The 25,868-nt window shown below is 47.9% G+C and overlaps 1 protein-coding gene across 4 annotated transcripts; it reads left to right on the top strand.

The window, feature by feature from the left end:
• Positions 1-315: 315 nt before the first annotated feature.
• Positions 316-25,842, top strand: mark4a (MAP/microtubule affinity-regulating kinase 4a; the record flags this gene model as incomplete). Of its 4 annotated transcripts, none has more annotated exons than XM_080528322.1 (18): positions 316-366; positions 4,279-4,476; positions 4,999-5,052; positions 8,756-8,804; positions 10,770-10,835; positions 11,855-11,925; positions 12,355-12,411; positions 13,221-13,457; positions 13,746-13,865; positions 14,243-14,342; positions 15,857-15,966; positions 18,368-18,551; positions 18,931-19,142; positions 19,280-19,383; positions 22,655-22,939; positions 23,806-23,888; positions 24,797-24,856; positions 25,481-25,842. In XM_080528322.1, 18 exons carry the CDS (start codon positions 316-318, stop codon positions 25,840-25,842), a joined length of 2,403 nt encoding a protein of 800 aa, XP_080384448.1. The 4 variants fall into 4 exon arrangements, with proteins under 4 accessions (XP_080384448.1, XP_080384449.1, XP_080384451.1 ...); XM_080528323.1 differs by having other exon boundaries at positions 23,806-23,892; positions 24,797-24,841; positions 25,506-25,842; XM_080528325.1 differs by lacking the exon at positions 23,806-23,888 and having other exon boundaries at positions 24,797-24,841; positions 25,506-25,842.
• Positions 25,843-25,868: the final 26 nt, after the last annotated feature.

The raw sequence follows: 25,868 nt of genomic DNA, 5'->3' as shown, positions 1-25,868 counted from the left end.
GCACATTTAGACGTTTGGTCGTGTGTTTCCGTTGCGTTGGTGCAAAATTAACGATTTTATTTAACGCGAATTTAGCACGGGAAATGCAGCTTGCTTGAGGGACAGCCGAAGATATCCGTTGACTGCTGCTGCCATGATAGGCAGAGGTCTCCTCTTGACCACGGCTGTGCCGGCTGGAGAAGAAGCAGATTGATTGGGACATACGGTCGCAGCTGCGGAACGGCCGATGTCGGAGGTTATTATTATCAGTAGAGCCTGATCCTGTAAATATCATACGCGTAAACATACAGTCATTCGGGGGAAAACTCAGGGAAAATGTCTTCTCGTTCTGCGTTACCGTCTGGGAACGACAGGAGTACGGACCATGTAAGTGGAATGATTATACTCGAATTGTGTGCATTCAGGAATTATGCATCCTACAATAAGGGTGGTGATATAGCGCTTTGCATTCATAACATTTATTTGCATTGCAGATTATGTGGTGTGCATATATATTTTTGTCTTTAAAAAAAAATATAGGCCTATAGTCTATAATAAAGGGGCATGGGGTATGAGACTGTATGGATGTTCAGCATAGCGGGTTCTCTCAAAATGGGCCGTATCCTTGAACGTCTATACAGCGAAAGAGCTGATGGTGGGCAAACAGCCCGGGATGAGTCCATCCGCATACGATAACACTCAGTGGATATGCGCAGAAGCTTCATACTAAGAACCGTCGCCTCTTATTATAACGCTGTGTAGATAGTGATGTCACATACTGCCAGTGTATATTCCCCTTGTGTGGCCGAAATGTCGTATGACTGGCATATGTCGCACCCTAGGAACATTTGGATCGGTAGAAAAAGAGAAATGCCCCTATTTGTATAGTTTAGTTTTCATGCAAACCTTTCGGATTATTGCATAAAATGCTGCGCAACCTATTGCTGCGTAAACCGGGCTATCCAGAGCTAGTGGGGGTCAAACAGCGCCATCCGCGAGCCTCCTCTATAATCAAAAACAGTCGGGCCTGAAACAATGGAGATTTGCATGATAGACAGAATCTATCTATCTATCTATCTATCTATCTATCTATCTATCTATCTATCTATCTATCTATCTATCCATATCTATTGAGGCAATGCCTGCTGGCCACCATTAGGTCTCCCTACATTCCATTTTGTGGGTACTGATGAAATACCAAAATCATCTTTCTCAGGCTGAAATGATGTGTGATTATTAAGGGACTGGCTGATAGATAGCACTGTGTCATTTCCTTGCCAACATCTTTGTGGGGGACGTTCTATATCCCTCTTCTCTCATCACTCCGCTCAGCCCTGGTGGGAATAGTACGGTGGCTCTCCATCAAACTGCCCCGAAAAACTCTGTGATGCCAATTCAAGGGGGCTGCAATGCAATTCTTGGAGAGGGAGAGGAAGAGAGAGAGAGAATGACAAAGAGAGACAGGGACACAGAGAACAAGTGCTGTGTTGTGAAAGATTTAGAGGGGGGGGAATCAGTAATCATGGATTAGGGGTGGGGCTATTAAGAAGAGAGATTACCAGCAGGATAATAGTGGTGAAGGAGAAGAGGGGTGTTAAATTAACAGGATCCACTCAAGATTGCCAGGCTTGGGTTGAATGGTGAACCGTGCCATACTCACACTCGCATCAATCTCACCACAACTCTATACGTTCATGGGCATTACACATGGTACTTGACTGTACATGCGTCTGCAGAACATCACCGTTGTCTAAAATCAAATATTCAAAGTCTAAAATGGGAGGTTTTGGGATGTACAATATGTCAGATATACTCTGATACAAATGCCTTAAATAGTACTGGTTAGGTATCATAGTTGACTTGGCTAGGTGGAGCTGAACCGGCCATAGGCGGGGCAAGGGTGTGGGCAGGGAGAGTGGGATGGGGAGGGGTTATTTAAAGGTGGGGTGGGGGGGAGTGGAGGCTCAGAGCAGTCCCTGTTTTCTGTGCGGAGATGGTTGGGGCCTGGGGGAGGCTGAGAGGAGGATGGTTGGGCTGGGGGGAGGCCTGGGGGAGGCTAGGAGGAGGATGGTTGGGCTGGGGGGAGGCCTGGGGGAGGCTGAGAGGAGGATGGTTGGGGCCTGGGGGAGGCTGAGAGGAGGATGGTTGGGCTCGGGGGAGGCCTGGGGGAGGCTGAGAGGAGGATGGTTGGGCTGGGGGGAGGCCTGGGGGAGGCTGAGAGGAGGATGGTTGGGCCTGGGGGAGGCTAGGAGGAGGATGGTTGGGCCTGGGAGAGGCTGAGAGGAGGATGGTTGGGCTGGGGGGAGGCCTGGGGGAGGCTGAGAGGAGGATGGTTGGGGCCTGGGGGAGGCTAGGAGGAGGATGGTTGGGGTCTGGGGGAGGCTAGGAGGAGGATGGTTGGGGCCTGGGGGAGGCTGAGAGGAGGATGGTTGGGGCCTGGGAGAGGCTGAGAGGAGGATGGTTGGGCTGGGGGAGGCTGAGAGGAGGATGGTTGGGGCCTGGGGGAGGCTGAGAGGAGGATGGTTGGGCTGGGGGGAGGCTAGGAGGAGGATGGTTGGGCTGGGGGGAGGCTGAGAGGAGGATGGTTGGGCTGGGGGAGGCCAGGGGGAGGCTGAGAGGAGGATGGTTGGGCCTGGGGGAGGCTGAGAGGAGGATGGTTGGGCTGGGGGGAGGCTGGGGGTAGGGGGGAGGCTGAGAGGAGGATGGTTGGGCTGGGGGGAGGGGGGAGGCCTGGGGGAGGCTGAGAGGAGGATGGTTGGGCCTGGGGGAGGCTGAGAGGAGGATGGGTGGGCCTGGGGGAGGCTGAGAGGAGGATGGGTGGGCCTGGGGGAGGCTGGGGGGAGGGGGGAGGCCGAGGGGAGGCTGAGAGCAGGATGACATGCTGAGGGGATGTAAGTGTGATGCCTCAGGCCTTGGGGCCGGCCAGGGACCACTGTGACTGCATCTGCTCTCTTTTTGCTCTCTCTCTCTCTCTCTCTTTCTCTCTTTCTCTCTTTCTCTCTCTCTCTTTCTCTCTTTCTCTTTCTCTCTTTCTCTTTCTCTCTGTCTCTCTCTCTCTCTCTTTCTCTGTCTCTCTCTCACTCTCTCTTTCTCTCTTTCTCTCTTTCTCTCTCTTTCTCTCTTTCTCTTTCTCTCTTTCTCTTTCTCTCTGTCTCTCTCTCTCTCTCTCTTTCTCTGTCTCTCTCTCACTCTCTCTCACCCTCTTTGCCTTGTTCTCTCTTGCTTTTTCACATCTTTTTTTATCTCTCTCTCTTTCTCTTTACCTTTCTTTCTTCCTCTTTCTGTCTATCAATGTTTTTCTCTCTCTCTCTCTCTCTCACACTCTCACTCCCTCTCCTTATGTATCTCATCCCCTCTTATTTGAGGCCCTGCTTGGTCACATGACAAGGAGCGGCATTATACTGAAACACATTTAGCTCCTGTGAATTAAAACACATTGTTGTCTTTTTCTCCTCATCCTCCACTGCCTTACTGAAAAATTATCCTTGACTGTCTTCACTGCACAAAACAAAAAAAATCTGTTGTCTGTGGAATATACAGTACTAGCATGTAATACGATAATAACATTAGATAAAAAGGCAGAACTCAATATGTGTGTGGTTATATGTGGCATACATTATATAAGCCCAGTCAAAGTGTTTAACATGGACATATCAACGTAGTATTCCGTCGACCTCATAGCCCAAAACTGGAACAACATGTTCTATGAATTGTAGTATTTATCATGAAGTGCTCATGTGTTCAGTAACATCTGTTAACCTAGAAAGTAGTGTGTATTTACATAAGCCAGTCTCTTATAGTAAAACTGACCGACTTCTCTGACTACTCACCTAATGATTTGAGGCCAGACTAGAGAAAACACTCTGACAGTCTAATAACAACTAATTGCCTTTAAAGACATATTCATCTTTTCACCAATAAGGAATATTTCACAAGTAAGCAAAATAGTGGCAGGTATCAAGTCAGAAAAAATGAATCCATAAGTTACCTTGTGTGCCCCCCCCCCCCCCCCCCCCCCTCCCCTAATCAAAACTTGAATTCTTTGATCGTCTCAGTTTCAGAACTATGCTGTCAGCAAAACCTGGATGTTGAAACATCGATCTAACAACAACACTAGAACATCACAGTCTTTCTGTGTCACTCTTGAGGCTGTGACCTCATCCCCAGCATCCCTCTGTCCTCACTATGACAACACAGTGCAGCACTGTGTAAATCTCTCAGTAGGTCTTGGCGTTCCCATGCCCTGTCTGGTGGTGACCCCCTCTCTCTCTCTCCTCTCTCCTCTCTCCTCTCCCCCAGCATGTGTCTCTGGCGGCCAGTCGCTCAGACAAGGGCACCAGCCTGTCCAGCCGCTCGCTGGGCGCCCGCTGCAGGAACTCCATCGCCTCCTGCTCCGACGAGCAGCCGCACATCGGCAACTACCGCCTGCTGAAGACCATCGGCAAGGGGAACTTCGCCAAGGTCAAGCTGGCCCGCCACATCCTGACGGGCAAGGAGGTGAGGCCCGGGTGCACGGGGACTGGGAGGGCGAAGAGCGGGCAGGGAGGGGACCAGGAAGTAGGCGAAGGGAGCAGGGCAGTGGGTATTGATAGAGGATGGATAGGTGTGATGCTGGGGTATGGAGTTGGGATTCACTATAGGAATGCAGGGCAGACTTGAGGCTGGGCAGGTGAGACTGGGGCACGAGGAGGTAGAGAGGTGGATAGGAGGCAGCGGCGGGGGGCGGAGCTAGTTAGAGTATGGTGTAGAGGTGAGACCAGGAGTATGGTGTAGAGGTGAGACCAGGAGTTGGGGAGATGTAGGGATTCAGATGTACAGGGGCTCTGAGGTTGCGGGTATTATATGAGAGAAGAATGGCAGAAAGAGTACAAGACAGAGTGTGTAGTATGGTCGCCTCTCTCTCTCTCTCTCTCTCTCTCTCTCTCTCTCTCTCTCTCTCTCTCTCTCTCTCTCTCTCTCTCTTTTGCAAGACTTTTTTCTCCAGTCCATCTCACCCCAAGTTCTCTTTATCTCTTCCAGGTTGCAATAAAAATCATTGACAAAACTCAGTTGAATCCAACCAGCCTACAAAAGGTGAGTCTCTGTCAGTTTTTTCCATCAGTCTGTTACAGCGCATAGAAGCAACAGCATTAGATATCGTCAGGCTTGTGGATAATGTGAATAGCGTAAACAAAAGACAAAGCGGGTTAATATGAATCTGTAATCATAATGTTAATTGCATTGGACGTTACCACTTAATAACCACTTAATAACCCCCCCCCCGACCCAACCCAAGTGATATTCTACAGCTTCAGAACAAGCCCACACAAGTGAATGGCCCCTCTGAGTTCAATCCAATGAATAAAAAGACGTGAGTCAAGTACCTGGAATCTGAATCAGGATGAGGGTTTTTGTGGAGCGTTCCTCTCTTCCTCTTTGTCTCCCGTGTCAGGGAGAGGGAGAGGGAGGATGGGATGTGATGCTGTTTGGCAGGTGCTGTGGACTGGATGGGAGCGAAAGGCAGACCTCTGCTCTGTGGCTCGGCTCTGGTCTCTTTGGGCTAATCACCACAGCCCTGCGTGGGAGTGACTCATCTCCGCCATCATGGGTGGCCGCCGGGCCATTTTTAATACTAATTCATCTGCTCTTAATACATCGGCTTTGTTATAGCAAAAGAAAGTATTATCCCAAAAAACAATTACAGCGTGGGTGAGGAGGCGGGAGGCGGGAGGGGGGGGGGACGGGACACACCATGCACCCGATGAAAGATGCGAACAGCTGTGCTGTGGTTGTAAAATCCTTTGTTGTTAAGCCACCATTTTGTTTTGCTCTTGGGGGGGTGAGTTTGTAAGTGTGAGTGTTTTGTCTTTAGGAAATGCTGAGGTGTGTCACAGGGAGGGCGTTGATGGGTCGGCGTCTTTTTTTTCTTCTTTTTCTGCCGGTCAGCACGTTAAGACTTGAGCCAAAATGGTGGACGCTTCCGATTTTGTTGTGCATGAAGGGCAGACCCGGAATGGTGGACACTTTGGTTTGGCTGGCTCTGAAGGGCAGACCTGGAGCGGACACACAGGCTTTAACTGTGAACAAATAGAAGACCCAGAATGGTGGACGCTGAGGGTTTGCTGTGCATAAGTGGCAGACCCAGAAGGTGTCAACATAGCTGACAATAAGGATTAGTTGCCCTTGGACTCATCACATGTGGACAATCTCACTCACATGCTCAGTTCTGAATCATTCTCAGGTCCTGCCTTCATGGCAGCATTCCACATCTAGCACAAATAAGCAATAGTTGTAAATAAACAAAGGGAGAGTGCATAGAGGTAGACATATGTACAGTATGTACTGTACTGTACATGGGTAATATCACTGCAGAGATGACCTAAGCACAGCATCTCCCTGTCTGTGTCCGTCAGAGGCCTTGGCCGCTCGTTAGTTGGGCCCAGAGCGTGTAGTATGTTCGTCTTTCTCTCTCTTTCTGTCTCTCTCCCCCTCTCTCTCTTCTCTCTCTCTCTTCTCTCTCTCTCTCTCTCTCTCTCTCTCTCTCTCTTCTCTCTCTCTTTCTCTCTCTCTCTCCCTCTCATTCTCTCTCTCTCTCTCTCTCCCCCTCTCTCTTTCTTTCTCTCTCTCTCTCTCTCTCTCTCTCTCTCTCTCTCCTCACTCTGGGGCCGTGGCGGTACACATGAACTCTACTGCCCGCGGGCAGGAAGTGAACAGACCGGAAGGAGCCAATCAAGGATGAAATAATTGTTCATAGTGGTGCAGTGTGGGAAAACTATGGAGCGTCCCGCTCCACGTCAGGGTCTGACTACGGGACCGTTTGATATGAACAACACTAATAAATCGCAGTTCCATACTGTTGCAGGTAACAGCTATCAGTGCTGTTCTCCATAAGACTTGTAGCCTAATACTATTTGTAGTATTCTAATATTGTAATATGAAATGATTATGTTTAATTTCGCCAGGGGTGTTTTCACTCTGGATGGGATTCATCTGAAAACTCAACATGAGTCAGGTGCAGGATCATAAGATCATAAGATCAGGGCTCAAAGCTGCTATTATGACTTGAATGTACAACTTGATATGAGTATCGTCATGATATCGTCATACCTCCATGAAGATTGGACTTATCTTCATCCATTTGATCTCCTGAACCTGTCTTAACCATGACGACCAGTGAACATGACTCATGATCTTAGTCATATTCAGTGTACCCTGGCTAATGCGTGGCCTGTGCACTATATCCCTTTTTCTTGTGCAGTGTTCTTGCCTGTCTTAAAGGATATCTTAAAGGGTGTTTATTTAGCGTTGTTTGTCGTTATCCAATCCCATACCTTGGCATTACTCTTTATTCTCCTGCCTCGCTGCGATTGGCCAGCTGTGTGTGACAAGAACGCTCTGACTGGCCAGCTGTGTGAGACAGGTCACTGTGATTGGCCAGCTGTGTGAGACAGGACGCTGTGATTGGGCAGCGGTGTGAGACAGGAGGACGCTGTGATTGGGCAGCTGTGTGAGACAGGAGGATGCTGTGATTGGGCCATTGTTGTAAGAGACAATGCTGCAGTCAATCAGATTGAGCCAAGATCGATGAGAGAGATGTAGGATTGGCTAGTGATGGGAGTGAATAGGCTACAATTGGCCAGTGATGATAGCAGGCTGCTTTACATACCCGTGGGCTAGAGAAAATCCTTAGTACAGAAGACATGAAAGAGCCCATATTAGCATAATCTGGCCTGTTATGCATGTACAGGGGGGAGAGGGAAAGAGAGATGGGAAAGAGGGGGGAGGGGGGAGGGGGTTGGGGGATAAAGCGAGAGAAGAGATAGGGGGGGGGAGTGAAAGCGACGCAGCGAAGGAGAGGGAGAGTTTACAGTGGAGAACAGTGAACCTCAGCAGTTATTAAAATTGTTCTCTTGCAAGTCATAGATTAGAGGATGTCATCAATAATTTTATTAAACAGGGTTTTGTCAGTGTGGAATGTTTTGTTCAGTGTAGTAATGGTTTGAAACATAGACCATAGGGCAGTATGTCGATGGTCAATCTTTGTGTAAGGTGATCATAAATCACAGGCCACGCCAGGTCTGGTTGGCAGTTGGTCATCTGAAAGTGTTCGGTTCAAACCGATTTAGTATACCTAGTACTATTAAGAAGCTTTTGATTTCCTCACAGAACATATACTGCTAAAGAACATAATGTACTGTGTCTGTTTGGGTCTTGTAGTTCCGAAGGTGGCGATATGTCAGAGAGGTGGTTGTGTCAGTGAATCCGTCTGCTCTGCTGGGGCACGCACGAACCAGGGGAATTCTGGGAACACTAGACGAGACACATCGACTCGGTATCCCATGATTCCCCCTGGCACAGCTGGAGGAGTTGGGAAAGGGCCTAGTCTTAATATCTGGGTCGCTATGGCAACAGTGACGTCGGGCATTGCCAGAGGAGAGACCAGGGGGGGGAAAAAGGGATTGAATGAAGGAGGAGGGAATGGAAGGGAGACATATAGAAAAAGAGGGGGAGGATGGAGAGGAAAGCAGATAGAAAAGCTTATCACGCTATCTTTTTTAGAGTTGATGACGTCTGAGAGTTTGGAATGATGGTTCCTATGTTTCACACATGTAGTATTGTGCACTATAGAGGGTGTCTTGGGAGCCAGGTTAAAGGTTCAAACCTGATCTCTTGCTTTATGCTAAAGCATTTTGAACTGATTTCTTCCAAGAAATATACCACGATCTACATTTTATATTATACAATTATATTGTATTTATATGCTCAGTTCTAACACTTATTTTCTTCTTTTTTTCAGCTCTTTCGGGAGGTACGGATAATGAAAGGTTTACATCACCCCAACATAGGTGAGGCCCTCAAAAAATGTATGCTGGAATTATCATGGAATTATCTCTTTATTCGTGTGTTCACGTCTAAACTGTCAATAAAGGCTACACTGCCAGGTAGAAGTGACACAATTCAGATGTTTTGCTCACATGTGGCACAGATGGGATATGTAACATGTACAAGCAGTAAAAAAGCACATTGAATCTGATATTCTCAGATCCGATTCAGGCCTCAATGTGAAAATAAATCTGATACGAATCTGATATCTGTCATTTCAACAGCTGTTCAAAAGTGAAGTCCTCTTTCTTCTCTGCCTTAAAATGTGTGCAATATTTTGCGGACCTCTAGACATGTTTCTGAAAGCAATGGCTTGGATTCTAATTACTGTCTCATTTGCGTCCATTGCAAGTGCTGGCTGTCTGTTTACTTTAGTTTCCGGTAACCAAACCCTCATGTACACATGCGGGTTGTTTCAAGTGTTACGCAAGTAAGCAAATGTGAGCACAGGTATCGGATATGGATAATTTTAAAACGTAGAGTAAGCACGCCTTCATATCGTCGGATATAGGCAAAAAAATAATAAAAATGAACTAGGCATTACGACCTGCAGTGTAAATGCAGCCTTAGTGTCTCAAATGAGTGCAACAGTTTGTGGTTATATGTTGTTATATGGTTAATTTAATGCCTACGTATGCACAATATATAATATTATATTTATGCTTGTAGTATAGCCTACCCATCACCATGTAATCTATTCCATCATCGTAGTTGGTGCTGGTGTGTCTATACTGTGTATCTATACTCTGTGTCTATACTGTGTATCTATACTGTGTATCTATGCCCATCACAGTGCATGTTAACATGTCCAATATACTGTAGGCTATCTAGTCCTGGGTGTGTATGTTTGTTAACGCTGAGTGTGCAGTATGAGTGTGTGTGTTTGTGTGTGTGTGCACATGTGTTTGTGTGTGTGTGCATGCATGTGAGTGTGTGTATGTGCGTGTGCGTGTGCGTGTGTGTGTGTGCATGCGTGTGTGTGTGTATAGTCTAAATGGCTGCCATCCCTGTGTCACCACCAGACGGAGGCTTTTGTCTCGGCCTGTTCCCTGTATGTATAGAACAGGCCTGTCCCCTGTATGTATAGAACAGGCCTGTCCCCTGTATGTATAGAACAGGCCTGTCCCCTGTATGTATAGAACAGGCCTGTCCCCTGTATGTATAGAACAGGCCTGTCCCCTGTATGTATAGAACAGGCCTGTCCCCTGTATGTATAGAACATGCCAGTCCCCTGTATGTATAGAACAGGCCTGTCCCCTGTATGTATAGAACATGCCTGTCCCCTGTATGTATAGAACATGCCTGTCCCCTGTATGTATAGAACAGGCCTGTCCCCTGTATGTATAGAACATGCCTGTCCCCTGTATGTATAGAACATGCCTGTCCCCTGTATGTATAGAACAGGCCTGTCCCCTGTATGTATAGAACATGCCTGTCCCCTGTATGTATAGAACATGCCTGTCCCCTGTATGTATAGAACATGCCTGTCCCCTGTATGTATAGAACATGCCTGTCCCCTGTATGTATAGAACAGGCCTGTCCCCTGTATGTATAGAACATGCCTGTCCCCTGTATGTATAGAACATGCCTGTCCCCTGTATGTATAGAACAGGCCTGTCCCCTGTATGTATAGAACATGCCTGTCCCCTGTATGTATAGAACAGGCCTGTCCCCTGTATGTATAGAACAGGCTTCACTAGCAGATACACTAGCAGATACAGTACTGTTCCTCTGGCCCGGGGAGAGGGAGAGGGAGGGGGGAGGGGGGAGGGATTTTCTAAAGCTGAAATGTCATATGAAAAGAAGAAATAAGAAAAAAACACATGGCATGAGGCTCCACTGAGACAGAGAAATGATTTCGTTTTTTCAACGTTAGGGATTTATTTATATATACTTGATTTTAATCCTTATTCTTTTTTGGGCTACAGTGCAGCTGTTCGAGGTGATTGAGACGGATAAGACCCTTTACCTAATCATGGAATATGCCAGTGGAGGTGAGTGCATTTCTCTGTGGGAGTTCCACTAATATATATATATGATCTATAATCATGACACAATAAGTCATGACTGAGTCAGTGGGAGAGAAATTATAAACCAATGACGCAAATCCAAATAATACCAAATATGACCCTTCCTATTACGTCAATGTTATATTTGTTTAGTATGTGAAGAACATTATGTTGCACTTTTGTTAACCTTTCATTTCCCCACGAAATGATCTGGAAGTGGGAGGGGGGGGGGGGGGGTTGCTTTTTAATTTAGTTTATTTAACCAGATAAGACCCGTTGAGGTTAGAAACCTCTTTTGCGAAGGTGAATGGCAAGAAGGCAAAGCAGGGTGGCACCAGCGTCTGTTGGACATAACATATTTCCAAGATCCCAATACACATAAAAAGACAAGTGTTACACATTACCAATACATTTGAGGATTATAAATAACTGCAGCTATCATTTCATGATCAGAGTGTTAAAAACAGGACACTAGTTGTTCTTACTGTTAACTTTAAAATAATTTGAAGCTATAATAGGCTTATAGCTTACGACTGGGTTCTGAGTTGGGAGGGAGAATATTGCTAATGGATGAAATGTCATTAGGATAAAATCTATGAGGCAGCCGGCCACAACCCATCTGCTATGATGAAATCAGTGGGCCTGGAAACCTGGAAACATGTCAGCACATATACTGTACTACCATGAATGATACACATTCATTAGGGTGATGATATTGTATGTGTGCCAGGGGAGGCTGTTGGAGGTAGAAATCTGAGGACGGGCTCATTCTAATGCTTGGAATGGGGTTCCTCATTCTATGAATTCCTCATGTCATTCCATGCATTACAATGAGCCCGTCCTCCGATGTTTACCTCCACCAGCCTCCACGTGTGTATTTGTTGATATGGAACACAAAATTATTTTCTGCGGGGACGAATTTGGGTGATATAGTGTGTTTGAGATGCATTTTTGTTGAAGTTGATTCATCTATCCACAACCCACCCCTCCCTGGTTCCTATTAGGTGAAGTGTTTGACTACCTCGTATCTCATGGGAGAATGAAGGAGATTGAAGCCAGAGCCAAATTCCGGCAGGTATGGCTTCAGTGATCCACCATACCCCTCTGTGTCTCTTCTGTCTTCTAGTATCTCCATTCTCTTCTGTCTGTCTGTCTGTCTGTTTGTCTGTCGGTCGGTCTGCCTGTCTGTCTGTCTGTCTGTCGAATGCCTGCCTGTCAGTCAGTGAGTCAGTCTGTCTATCTGTCTGTCTGTCTGTCTGTCTGTCTGTCTGTCTGTCTGTCTATCTATCTGTCTGTTAGGGCTTTCACACCGGCAAAGAACCGGTTCTTTGCCGGTGTGAAAGCCCTATGTCTGTCTGTCTGTCGGTCTGTCTGTCTGTCTGTCGGTCTGCCTGTCTGTCGAATGCCTGCCTGTCAGTCAGTGAGTTAGTCTGTCTGTGTGTGTCTGTCTGTCTGTCTGTCTATGTCTATAATAATAGGTCTACTAAATGTCTCCTTCCTCCAGATTGTGTCTGCTGTCCACTACTGCCACCAGAAGAACATTGTCCACCGAGACTTGAAGGTGAGCGTGCTGATTATATAATATATTGATCATATAGGAAAAGAAAAGAGAAACAAAAAAAAAAGTAACATAACGTAGAGCTGGAAAAATGAAAAGTATGAAAAAATATACGTATATTGAATTCCTGAACATGAAGCACCGACAGATACAGCGTGAGTCACAAGTGTTTCCTGTGTAGTCTGTGTCCTGGGTGACGAGTGAGTTCTGCCTCCACCCCTGCCTCCCCCCTCCCTCCCCACCTATGTTTTGTTCTTCCTCCACCCCTGCCTCCCCCCTCCCTCCCCACCTATGTTTTGTTCCGCCTCCCCCCTCCCTCCCTCCCTCCCTCCCCCACCTACGCTGTGTACTGCCTCCCTCCCTCCCCCACCTACGCTGTGTACTGCCTCCCTCCCTCCCCCCTCCCTCCCTCCCTCCCCCACCTACGCTGTGTACTGCCCCCTCCCCCCTCCCCCACCTACGCTGTGTACTCCCTCCCCCCTCCCTCCCTCCCTCCCCCACCTACGCTGTGTACTGCCTCCCCCCCTCCCCCACCTACGCTGTGTCCTCCCTCCCTCCCCCCTCCCTCCCTCCCTCCCCCACCTACGCTGTGTACTGCCCCCTCCCCCCTCCCTCCCTCCCCCCTCCCTCCCTCCCTCCCCCACCTACGCTGTGTACTGCCTCCCTCCCTCCCCCACCTACGCTGTGTACTGCCTCCCTCCCTCCCCCCTCCCTCCCTCCCTCCCCCACCTACGCTGTGTACTCCCTCCCCCCTCCCTCCCTCCCCCCTCCCTCCCTCCCTCCCCCACCTACTCTGTGTTTTGGTGACTCAGGCTGAGAATCTCCTGCTGGACGCCGATGCCAACATCAAGATCGCCGACTTCGGCTTCAGCAACGAGTTCACGCTGGGCAACAAGCTGGACACGTTCTGCGGGTCTCCGCCCTACGCAGCCCCGGAGCTCTTCCAGGGCAAGAAGTACGACGGGCCCGAGGTGGACGTCTGGAGCCTGGGCGTCATCCTCTACACGCTGGTCAGCGGCTCCCTCCCCTTCGACGGACAGAACCTCAAGGTAAGGTGCACTGTGGGCATTTTTCTTTTTTTCTCAACCCTCCCAGTGCCTAGAGGTTGTAGTTTTCAGTGTTCTCCAGGTGTGTGGGTGGGTGGGTGGGTGGGTGCATGCGTGTGTGTGTGTGTGCGTGAATGACATAGTTGCTTGGCAAGGTTGCGTCAGGGCAGTTCAGGTGAAGTGTTTTGTGTGTGTGTGTGTGGCTGTGGCTGTGTGTGGGGTGGTGTGTTTGGTGATGTGTGTGTCTATATATACTGTATGGATGGATTTGACGTGTGGTTTGTCCCACAGGAGCTGCGTGAGCGTGTGCTGAGGGGGAAATACCGCGTCCCCTTCTACATGTCCACCGACTGCGAGGGGATACTGCGCAGGTTCCTGGTGCTCAACCCCACCAAACGCTGCACCCTAGACGTGAGGAAGACCAACCCCCTCCACTTTACATTAGATTAGATTAGATTCAACTTTATTGTCATTGTCAGAGTACAAGTGTTAGACAACGAAATGCAGTTTAGCATCTAATCAGAAGTGCAACATTTTTTTACATGATATTAAAAAACATGACAATGATAGTGATAGGTGCAGTAAGGCATGTACGGTAGTTTACAGGTATATACAGTTCTTCCCCTTCTCATACAATCCCCACAAAAGACGTCACATGAATATCAATGAAACACTTTAGTACACCCCAACATACAGTACACATGCCAGTCCCACACAACCCAACCGTGCCTATTTCCATTGTCTGTTCCAATGTCTAATGCCGTGTTTTTTTGCGATGTTCTCCACAGCAAGTGATGAAGGACAAGTGGATTAACGCAGGGTATGAGGGGGAGGACCTGAAGCCCCATATAGAGCCTATTGAGGACTACAGTGATGCTGCACGCATAGGTGAGCCAGCGACGCCGCTACATGTAGATCTGCATCCTCCATCATTGCACTTTTACACAGAGCATTGTGTGTTTGTCCTCCATCTTGGCTTACACAGGCCATTGTGTGTTACTTAGAGCGTTCTAACCTGGTCACTATGGCCCAATCCCAATTCACCCCTTGGCCCTACCACGTAGCCCTACCCCTCCTTTTGCGCGTTCACGTGTAGGGGTAGGGTGTCCCAATTCTTGTTGGCATGGAGGGGTAGGGTCAAGTGGTAGGGCAGTGCGTAAACATATCACAAATGTACATTTGATAAGTAAGTCATCTAGCTAAGTAAGTAAGCTAGCTAACTATGATTGGAAATGAAGTAGTATCCAGTTGTGGAATTCAATTTAGTAGTAGTGATATTCGGGGTCTGGGGCAGTTCTTATGCGCTCTGCGCTGTGGGCTCTCTCCCTGCTGATTGCGCGATGCAGCACAGCTGTGGGAGGAGATGGTGTGGGTGCTCCGTAATGCGTCTATGTCATAAAATGTACATTTGATAAGTAAGTAAGCTAGCTAACTATGATTGGAAATTAATCTACTACTTTGGCTGATGTGATGTGGGTTAACTAGCCAACTAGCGAACCAAAAGAACCAAGCCTTGACGAGAAACTATTCGCTGTGATTGGTTCACTTGTTTCATGTGAAAACATCTTGCGTCAGACATACGTAACCCTTTACGTGCCGGACCAGGCAATGTTCATGCTTCTGTTCACACCTAAGCCTTCCATGCATTTTCCATGGAATTACACCACATGGTCTTGACCAGGGAAATTCCCTGAGACGATTCCGTTCACACATGCCCCTTACCAGGTAAATTTAATTTGAAAGCTCTTATGTGTGAATGGGGTTTAATGTTACAACAATGTTTTAACCCTGATTTGTGCATGACACTCCCGCATTTTGACATAATTCCATTTCGCATTTCCCCCCTTTGATGGCATATGACACCTGAAATTTAGTTCAGCTGCAAAGTTGTTGCACTTGTTATCACTCTTCTAATATCAGTGCAAACTGGGAGGGTATGAGCACAGGTTGCTAGCCTACAGAGCACCGCTATTCTGTCATGAACTGACCTGGTAATGAAGCATTGTTCTTATTTTGTTCTCTATTTGATGACTTGTTTCATCGATTGATAGTGTAAAACTTAGTTGTGAAGGAATCGCGAGCGTCCATGCTTCTATGATACTACTGATGACATATCAGGGTCTTGAAGGGTTATCCCATTTAGGGGAAGATTTTCAACCACAAGCCGAAAAGCGAGTTGCACTCAAAAAATGAGGGGTGGGGGTAAAAATGAGAAATGGGATTGGGCCTATAAGAACGTCCTTTTTAGGCCCCCCATTTGTCCTTCTTATAATCAAATGTCATATAGCAACAGTATCCGTAGGCAAGCTATAGTGTAGAAGATACAGTATGTGAAATGATTTCTTAATTGTTTTTTTTTCTTTTCTTGTTCTCATCTCTCATCTGTTGTTGGCGTCCCTCAGAGGTGATGGTTGGGATGGGCTTCACTACTGAGGAGATCAAGGACGCTCTGCTCAACCAGAAATACAACGAGGTCACCGCCACCTACCTACTGCTGGGCCTCAAGAATGAGGTGAGCCGCCTGGTAAGCAGGGCCACTAAGTTGTTGAAGTTGTTGAAGTTCTTTATTTATCCCCAAGGGGGAATAACTTTCTCACAGCAGCAAGATTAAAAGAGTATGGGGGATAAAAAGACACATAATCGATAATGAATAAAAATAGGGAATAAATTGAATAAAAATAGGGAATAAATAGAGTAGACACAACAGTACGAGCTTCCCACGGCTGTCAGAACTGCAGAGTCACTCCCCATCTTCCGTTGGAGACTGAAGACCCATCTTTTCAGGCTATACCTTAACTGCTCCTCCTGAGCTACTACTCACTACTCTACTACCCCCCTGCACTGTATCTCCAGAGACACCTGCCCCCCCCTGACTGTGTCTCCTGAGATGTATACTACCCCCTTGCACAGACGGTTTATCAGGCAGCAGAAACCGCAAATACATTATCAAGCGGCGAAAATACACTTGATTAAACTATATACTGTATTATAAATTTATTACATGTTACATGAAAATTCGTTGATGATTACAGACATAATCAAATGTAGGCTACTGCAATTGCTTTGCTGCAGTAGCTATAGCATGCAACACACTTTTCACTATTGCGTATGTAACTTGGGTAAACCCTACTGTGGAAAGTCAGCTTCAGCTCCGACATTTCAAATCCAACGGGATGGGAGACATACTGTACATAGTTATCATTTTCATAACTGTCTGTACATATACATATCTTAATAACCTATCACTATTGCTATATATAGCCTATATATAAACACATTATGTTACAAATATCAATGTTATTCACAGAATCTAATTTAGCACATGCAGCACATGTGACTTCTTAGTGTCCCCCTGCGACCTCTGCTGATATGGAAGAGAATTGCAGCCTTGGAAAAAAAAGATGGCAGCCAAATACTAGCGCAAACACACAGAAACACACAGAAATACTGCAAAATCGCTTTATACTAGCTAGATTATGAAAATATAAGGATACTGGGTGGTAGAACGCACATATCAAGGAAAAGTCATGAAAGGTGGGTCCTGAAATTTGATCGAATGCAAAGGTAGAATTCATCTTTTACTCACAGGGGTCAAATGACCCCACCACGGCTGATCTAGTGTTAAGAACATTGTTAAAGATGTTACAGTCAGTGTGAGGTCAGAATAAGTGCTCTACAGTCCATGAACCCGGTGCTCTTCAGTCCATTAGAGGTGGCCATCGTGAACCCCAGGAACCACCACTGTTTCTTAGAACATGCGCAGCAGTCTGCTACAGACCTCAAAGGATCTGAGCCACCTCAGGTCTGCTTTGCCCCTTCCTGTAGAGTGCACCACAGTTATCAGTCCAGTCCAGTTTGTTGTTGAGTTGCACCCCCAGGAACTTATAGGACTCAACCACACCCACCTCCTCTCCCTTGACGGTGATGGGCGTAGGTGGCTTCCTCTTCCGATGGAAGTCAACCGACCAGCTCTTTGGTTTTGCTGATGCTCAGCTGCAGGTGGTTGTTGTCACACCAGCCGACGCACTCAGCCACCAGACTCGTACTCGTCCTCATTGTCTCCGGTGATGCAGCCGGCGATGTGGACGGGTCGTCTGAGAACTTCTGCAGATGTGTGGATGCAGAGTTGAATCTGAAGTCGGAGGTGTAGAGTGTGAAGAGGAACGGAGAGTAGGACCCTGGGATGCGCCCGTGTCGCACTGTGTCGCACCCCTGGACCTTGTTGTTTGAGACCAGTCATCTTCCCTCAGCACACTCCACACCTCCTTTGAGTTGTTCTGCTGAAGTCGCCTCTCAGCCGTCTCCCCCGTACGCACACTTTGCTTCCTTGATCTTTGTCTTCAGCTCTCTCTGGATGTAACAGGGGGCCGCCTCTCTGTCCCGAGCCTTGAAGGCCCTGCCTCCTCTTGTTGAGCAGGGATTTGATGTCTCTGTTAATCCAAGGCTTGTTGTTGGGGGAAGCAGCGGATTTCTTCGGTGGGGATGATCATGTCCGTACAGAAGTTGCTATAGACGGGGCGCTTAGGTGGCGTAGCGGGTTAAGCGCTGACCATGTAACCACAGGGTCCCCGGTTCGATTTTCTCTTGCGGTGCGTCTCACGTACTGAGTGAAGTTGGTCAGTGTGGAGGCAAGGGGGGGCATGGTTGAAGTCACCCGTGATTAACGAGATTAATGAGAGGATGCTGGATCGAGTGGATGACGTCACGTGACTCGGCTGTGTTTGCGGATGCATGTTGTCTTTGAAAGATGAAATGTTTCGTAGTTTCATTACATACATTTAAATAAATAATAATAATATGAGTCATAGGTTGAAACCAAACCCAGAAAGCCATTGCGCAATTGCGACGTTGGATGTGGTCACATGTTCAGTCCCGGCAGCTGTGTAACCTTCATTTCATTGGCTTGCTCACAGGACGGCAGCGAGTCTCGTACAGCCAGTAGCCTGTCCCTGGCCAGGGTTCGGCCGAGCCCCATCACCAACGGGACCAACAAACACTCCTCTGCCACCGCCTCCTCTTCCTCCTCCTCCTCCTCGCACAGCAAGACCCAGCGCAGTGCCTCTACTTACCACAGGCAGCGGCGGCACAGTGACTTCTGTGAGTGTTGTACTGTAACAAACCTCTCACCTCTGTTCCTTCCGCCCCCAGGGCCTGACGTGTCCTCTCCACCTTCACCACAACAATGCAGAACAGAGCAGCCAGCTACCAAGTGTTAATAACGCTAAATTGTGTGTGCGTGTGCATGTGTGTATGTGTGTTCCTGTGTTCCTGTGTGTCTGTGTGTGTGTTCCTGTGTGTTCCTGTGTGCGTGTGTGTGTGTGTGTGTGTATATGTGTTCCTGTGTATCTGTGTGTCTGTGTGTGTGTGTGTTCCTGTGTGTGTGTGTGTGTGTGTTCCTGTGTGTGTGTGTCTGTGTCTGTGTTTGTGTGCGCGCGTGTCTGTGTGTGCCTGTGTGTGTCTGTGTGTCCTCTGTCAGGCGGGCCGTCCATGCCGGTCATGCATCCCAAGCGGAGCCCCACCAGCACGGGCGACCGGGAGCTGAGGGAGGGCCGCATGCCCCCCCGCAAGGTCAGCAGCAGCGTGATGGGCAGCCGCAGCCTGCCCCCCTCCAGCCCCATGGTCAGCAGCGCCAACAACCCCAACAAGTCGGAGATCCCCGACCGCCGCAAGGAGATGACTGCGACCACGGTGAGGAGAAGTGTGGGTAGGATGATGTGTGGTCACTGGTCACTGATATTGTGGTATGCTGGTATTTACCGCACTCGTTTGGTCTCATAGTCTCATGCGGCCTCTCTGCTCTGACCCTGTCCCTCTGGGGTTTCCAGAATAATATCCCTGGAAGTGCCATGACCCGCCGCAACACCTACGTGTGCACGGACCGCACCAGCACGGACAGACACTCCCTGCTGCAGAACGGCAAGGAGAACAGGTACAGGAAGAGGACGTGGAGTTGTGTGTGTGTGTGTGTGTGTTTGACATTGAGGTTATCAGAGAACAGAGTCTGTGTGTCTGGGAGTAGAGTCTGTGTGTGTGAGTGTAGAGTCTGTGTGAGTATAGAGTCTGTGTGAGTATAGAGTCTGTGTCTGTGAGTATAGAGTCTGTGTGAGTGTGAGTATACAGTCTGTGAGTGTGAGTATAGAGTCTGTGTTTATGAGTATACAGTCTGTGTGTGTGAGTATAGAGTCTGTGAGTATAGAGTCTGTGTGTGTGAGTATAGAGTCTGTGTATAGAGTATGTGTGTGTGTATAGAGTATGTGTATAGAGTCTGTGTTTATGTGTATAGAGTCTGTGTTTATGAGTATAGAGTCTGTGTGTATACATGGACGGATCATCATGAGCACAGGTCCTGGGCACAAATTCTCCACGGGCCCTAGCCCAGTTCAGACCTAGGAGTCGCGGTGCAACGCAACGGGTCAGTTTTAGAACGTTTAGAACGTTGCAGAGAAAAGACTTGGCAACTACTTGCGACCGAACCAAAGATCTGTGATGAGACACAACGAGACACAGACGGCCGTTTCCATAACAACGACGCAAGTTGTGTTTACCCTGCAAGATGGCTGACAGCGGCAGTCAATAAGAATACTCACCGTCAAAAACGGTCCATATCCTCTGTTTCCTAGCTCGGCGTCTTTGCCGTTTATTGATCAGTGCTACTGCCAGCATGTCACTGTCAGCCACATTTGCAACGCGTTACGGCGAACGCGCACACACACTAGACGAAAACATAAAAACACATCGCTGCACTCATATTCAGACTCCATTGTCATGATAGACCTAAAAGTTGAATAAAGCCAGCTCCCTATATCACAACAACAGGGTGTTATCTATTGGCAGTTTCATGTCACTCACAAAGATGTACCTTTTCTCGGTGAGAGTTTCAAGAGTCTTGCCTACCTGTCTCCAAATGTCTTGCTAACTTTTCATCTTTCTCAGCAAAAGCATGTAATAGCTCAACATAGTCCCCACGATTAGAAGAGTTTGCACTCTCATCGTTACCACAAAATGCTAATTCCTGTTTGGCTCAGAAACGTCGATTAATAAGGTCCACTCCGCTTCTTGGCAACAGATGATGCTGGTCTGTGCTATTTCCTGATTGGCTGAAGAGAAATAGCAGATAGCATAAAATCTGGACGTTCCGCTGAGACTTGGCAAGTCAAATTGCTGGCGATTCCTTGCAACTGCCGTTGCAACAATTTTTGTCTCCAAAGTCCAAGGGCCCTGATTGGCTCCTGGGCTCTGGGCACGTTCCCCTTTTGCCCGTGCGGCAATCCATCTATATGTATATAGAGTCTGTGTGTGTGTGAGTATAGAGTCTGTCTGTGAGTGAGTATAGAGTCTGTGTGTGTGAGTATAGAGTCTGTGTTCATGAGTATAGAGTCTGTGTGTGTATAGAGTCTGTGTGTGTATAGAGTCTGTGTTTGAGAGTATAGAGTCTGTGTGTATAGAGTCTGTGTGTGTATAGAGTCTGTGTTTGAGAGTATAGAGTCTGTCTGTGAGTGAGTATAGAGTCTGTGTGTGTGAGTATAGAGTCTGTGTTCATGAGTATAGAGTCTGTGTATGTATAGAGTCTGTGTGAGTATAGAGTCTGTGTTCATGAGTATAGAGTCTGTGTGTGTAGAGTCTGTGTTCATGAGTATATAGTCTGTGTGTGTGAGTATAGAGTCTGTGTGTGTGTTTGAGTATAGAGTCTGTGTGTGTGAGTATAGAGTCTGTGTGTGTGTTTGAGTATAGAGTCTGTGTGTGTGAGTATTAGGGGTGTAACGGATCACCTAACTCACGGATCGGATCGTGTCACGGATTTTGAGTCACGGATCGGATCATTTTTCGGATCAACACAAAACATTTATTTTATTTTATAAAAACAACATTTTCCTTGAATTCTGTAAAAACACCACTTTTAATGTGTGAAACAAAAAAACAACATTCAAGATGTCAAAACTGATATATATATCACATATATATATAACATCTATATATAACAACATATATATAACAACATATATATATAACATCACTGCTGCAATCTGGTTGCCAAGTGAAACCTAACTTTACCTAAATAATAAAGTGAAATCCTTTAAACATGGTAAGAAAAAAAAGTAAATAAAGCAAAGCAGCCTCAAGCTTATAACTTCATATTCATTTTCAAAAATATGAGGATGTCCACATTGTCTGGGGAGAGGGCAGACCTATTTGCAGTCACTATGTCTCCTGCTGTGGAGAACACCCTCTCGCTAGGAACTGAAGTAGCCGGCACAGCCAGGTAGCGTCTTGCCATCATGGCAACGTGAGGGTACACACCGTAATTTTCTTATCGACCTCCCTCCTTCCATCATTATTATAAGTAACAGGGAAGCCAAAGTGCTCCCATACATGTGATTTCAATGACGAGGGAGGCCTTTCCAGTTCGCCAACGTTGCTAGCACTCGCCATGATACTTGTTGCTGTGGATTCCCAGCTTCACGTGGAGTGAGTACGTAACAGAGTACTTTTTTTGTGTGTTTACACAATCACCCAGGCTGCTTAGCGGGTGATATGACGTGATATAAGTGGGACAGAGATGAGTGAATGAATGTTGTTGTCAACTCAGTACGCATGCAGAGAGTGAGAATAAAGCGCACATGATTGTTTTTCTACCGGTTACATTTGAATGAATGAATGGTCTTTATTGTCATTGCTACAGTACAGGTACCAAACAACGAAATTTAGGAGGGGTGGCTCCCCTGGTGTTAGGAAAAAAAAAAAAAAACGATTTTGCTATTGATCCGCGGTACACATGCGTTCCGAACCGTGGAGGGCGATCCGAACGGATCACGGATTATCCGTGATCCGTTACACCCCTAGTGAGTATAGAGTCTGTGTGTGTGAGTATAGAGTATGTGTCTGTGAGTATAAAGTGTGTGGGAGTATAGAGTGTGTGTGAGTATAGTGTGTGTGTGTGAGTATAGAGTCTGTGTGGGAGTATAGAGTCTGTGTGCGTGAGTATAGAGTGTGTGTGTGTGTGTGTGTGTGTGTGTGTGTGTGAGTATAGAGTCTGTGTGTGTGAGTATAGAGTGTGTGTGTGTGTGAGTATGTGGGGCTAAAAGGGATAAGGAGAGAGTGAGTACAGTATCAGATCTCATGCCTAGTGCTTTCTATCCAAAAAACATCACTGTTTCATCACATGTCGATTGTCCCCGTTCTGTCCTGTCCTCCCCCTGCAGCTCCCTGTCCCACCGCCTGCCCCCCACCTCTCCCTCCACCCTCAGTATCGCCGGGGCCGGGGCCTCCTCCTCCTCCTCCTCCTCCGGGGAGCGCTGCCGCCTGACCCGCGGCTCTACCGTCCGGAGCACCTTCCACGGGGGCCAGCTGAGGGACCGGGGCCCCCCCGTCTACTCTGCCCCCCCCACATCGCCCACCCTGTCCCACGACGCCAGCCCCCTGCCCCACGCTCGGAGCCGCGCCACCTCCAACCTCTTTACCAAGCTCACCTCCAAACTCACACGCAGGTAAACAGTCACCGCCGTAGCGTTCAGCTCCAAACACGGGAGGACATATCACTCAAAGTTGACGATGAACTCAACATACCGGACACAGGTCACTAACCACTTTCATAACACCCCACAATCACAGCCGGGCAATGCTTACTTAATAACAATTAACTCAAACCTCACATATGATTGGTGATAATCTCCATAAAAACATCCTCACAGTCAGTACTCAAGTTGTAAAAGAAAATCAGGGGAGATGGTGGATTTTATCATATTGGGACAATTTTAGCATCCCCATAGCGTCAGTGACTTCAGTGTCAGTGACTTGGTAAAAATGTAATTGCATGTGTGCGTGCCCCCCCGCCCACAGTATTTTACTCAATATGCGCAAAACTAAATGTTGAAATAGCAGTAATACCACGTTCATTGATAAAATGACATAAGGGATGGAAAGGGGGGATGGCCGTTTTAGAAGGGGGATGATTTTGACCGTTTTTATTTCAGGGGGTATGACATCCCCCCTCATCCCCCCTCAACTCTAGTGCTGCTCACAGTATATATAGACAGTGGGGGGGTCTCTCTCCTGGGTTGGTACATGTGGGCCCAGTGCACTCCGGGTGCACTCAGGTGCTTTTGCCATGTTCTGCCTGAGGAACCACCTGTCTTTGTGGATGAACCAACAGTCCCTGCCTCAGCTGTAATCACATATGTCTAATCTAATCAAACCTCTGCTTTATCCTGGCCTATCAGCTCCAGCTGCACTCTTTTCCACCACTCCCTCTCAGATGATTCAATTATATTCTCTTTCTCCCCCCACCCTCCTCCCCTCTTCCCTCTTTCTCTCCCCTTATCTCTCGCTCTCCTCCTTCTCTCTTTGACATTAGGGTCAATCTTGACCCCTCTAAGCGACAGGGCTCAAACAAATCAGTCTCGGGTTGTACTCTTCCACAGGGATCAAAAACAGTTAGTAAGTTCCCATGTCTCTAGCTTCTCTCTGTCTGCCTGTCTATCTGCATACTAAATCCATGTGCCTGTCCTGACTGTTTGCCTGCTGACATACCTGTCTTTCTGGCTGCCTGAAAACACATCTGTTTGTCTGTGGCGCATGTCGAACTGTGTTCTACCTCCTGACCTGTATCTGCATGCCTGTGTAACTACTGTACCTGTGTGCCTCCTTACTTACCTGTCTGTCTGTCTGCCTGCCTGCCTGTCTATCCTACCTGTCTTTGCTCTGTAGCTTTCAAACAGCGTATTTGGTTCAAGCATGCCCTGGTTAGAATAACGTGCAGGTTTTTCCATTATCCATTACTTTGGTCTGGGTTGGAAAGGGGTCTCCATTCCAGGGGCAGTGTCTCAGTGGACGGAGACTGGGTCCACGCCGTCCTCTCATCCTGTGCGTAAACATACCTCACCAAGTGTCGTCTTTTTTCTTTTCATTTTGAACGGGGTGATTGACGTCTGGTCCTCTCGTTATGTGGTGTAATGAACAGTGAAATGCAGCCGGTATAATAGAATATACACTGACGCACGCCTGTGTGGTTCTTTCATCTAACCTAATAGATGTTAAAGGAACGCATTCATTCCAGCGCTGATTACTGCTCCTGGCCAATAGAATACGAGGAGCATGTGGTATTTTCACTCTGGTGTGCACGTCAAGACGCGTACACGTCAAGACCCGTACAGTCGATCTGTGCGTTGTTTTTTTTCCGTTGTCGTTGGCTTGCAGTTTACTCTTATGATTTCCCTTTTTTTAATGTCATCACAGTGTTTTGTGGATTGATTGGTGACTATCTCTGGGCACGAGGTGGACTTGGTGCCACCCTGCGTCTAGTCAGTCAAACTCAGTCCTAACTCTGGTCTCCGTCTCTCACGCAGGGTCACAAATGAACCTGAGGGAATCAGCAGATCTGCGGTCACAAGGTCGGTATACGGGATGTGGCAACACTCCGCCGCTCTAAGCCCCAAAGCCAACCACAACCCCAACGTAGCCATTTGAGACCCCCTTTTGAGGTCCAACAGTGCCCGTGGTCAATCAAATAAGAGAACAATGTCTAGCTTGATTTAAACCACTAATTTGATTATTGCTATGTTCCAACACTAGGTATTATTTTATTCAATCATTATTTCTTCTCTTTCTTTTTCTCTATCCCTCCTCCCTTTATTGTTCGTTGCCCCCCTGGTCTCCAAACACGCAAACCCCTCTTTTTCCCCTCCTCCTCTCTGCCCCTTTCCTTCATTCTTTTTTTTCTCCCCTCTCTACTCTCCCCCCCCCCCTTCCCCCACCTCATCTCAATCCTCTTATTCACTCTTTCTCACCCTCTACTCCCCCCTCCCCTTCCCCCACCTCATCTCAATCCTCTTATTCACTCTTTCTCACCCTCTACTCCCCCCTCCCCTTCCCCCACCTCATCTCAATCCTCTAATTCACTCTTTCTCACCCTCTACTTTCCCCCCCCCTTCCCCCATCTCATCTCAATCCTCTTATTCACTCTTTCTCACCCTCTACTCTTCCCCCCCCCCTCCCCTTCCCCCACCTCATCTCATCCCTCTTTATTCACTTCCGTTCACACCGAAACTCCTCCAGTTGCTATCTACCTGGGCATCAAAAAGCGGCCGAGCCCCGGGCCGTCGGACGTGGCTGGGATCTGAGGGGAGGCGGCCGGCGGGACCCTGCGGAGGTGGTGCTGGCCCTGCGGGAGGCGGCGCTGGGCTGTGGCTGCCAGGTCCACCACGCCGGCCCCTTCCTGCTGTCCTGCACCCACGGGGTGGCCGGGGGCCGTGTGGCCTTCGAGGCGGAGGTGTGTCACCTCTCCACGGGCACCTCGGAGACTTCGAACGGGGTACGCTACACGCGACTCTGGGGGGCACCGTTAGCTTTTCGTGACATCGCCACCCAAATCTCCAAGGACCTCGAACTCTGAAGAAGGGGTGTGTGGAGAGAGAGAGA

This window comes from Nansenia antarctica (assembly GCF_963989245.1).
Source record: "Nansenia antarctica genome assembly, chromosome: 4".
NCBI lineage: Eukaryota > Metazoa > Chordata > Actinopteri > Argentiniformes > Microstomatidae > Nansenia > Nansenia antarctica.
Note: the sequence above shows the minus strand (reverse complement) of the source record. Positions and strands in the feature narration are given on the sequence as shown.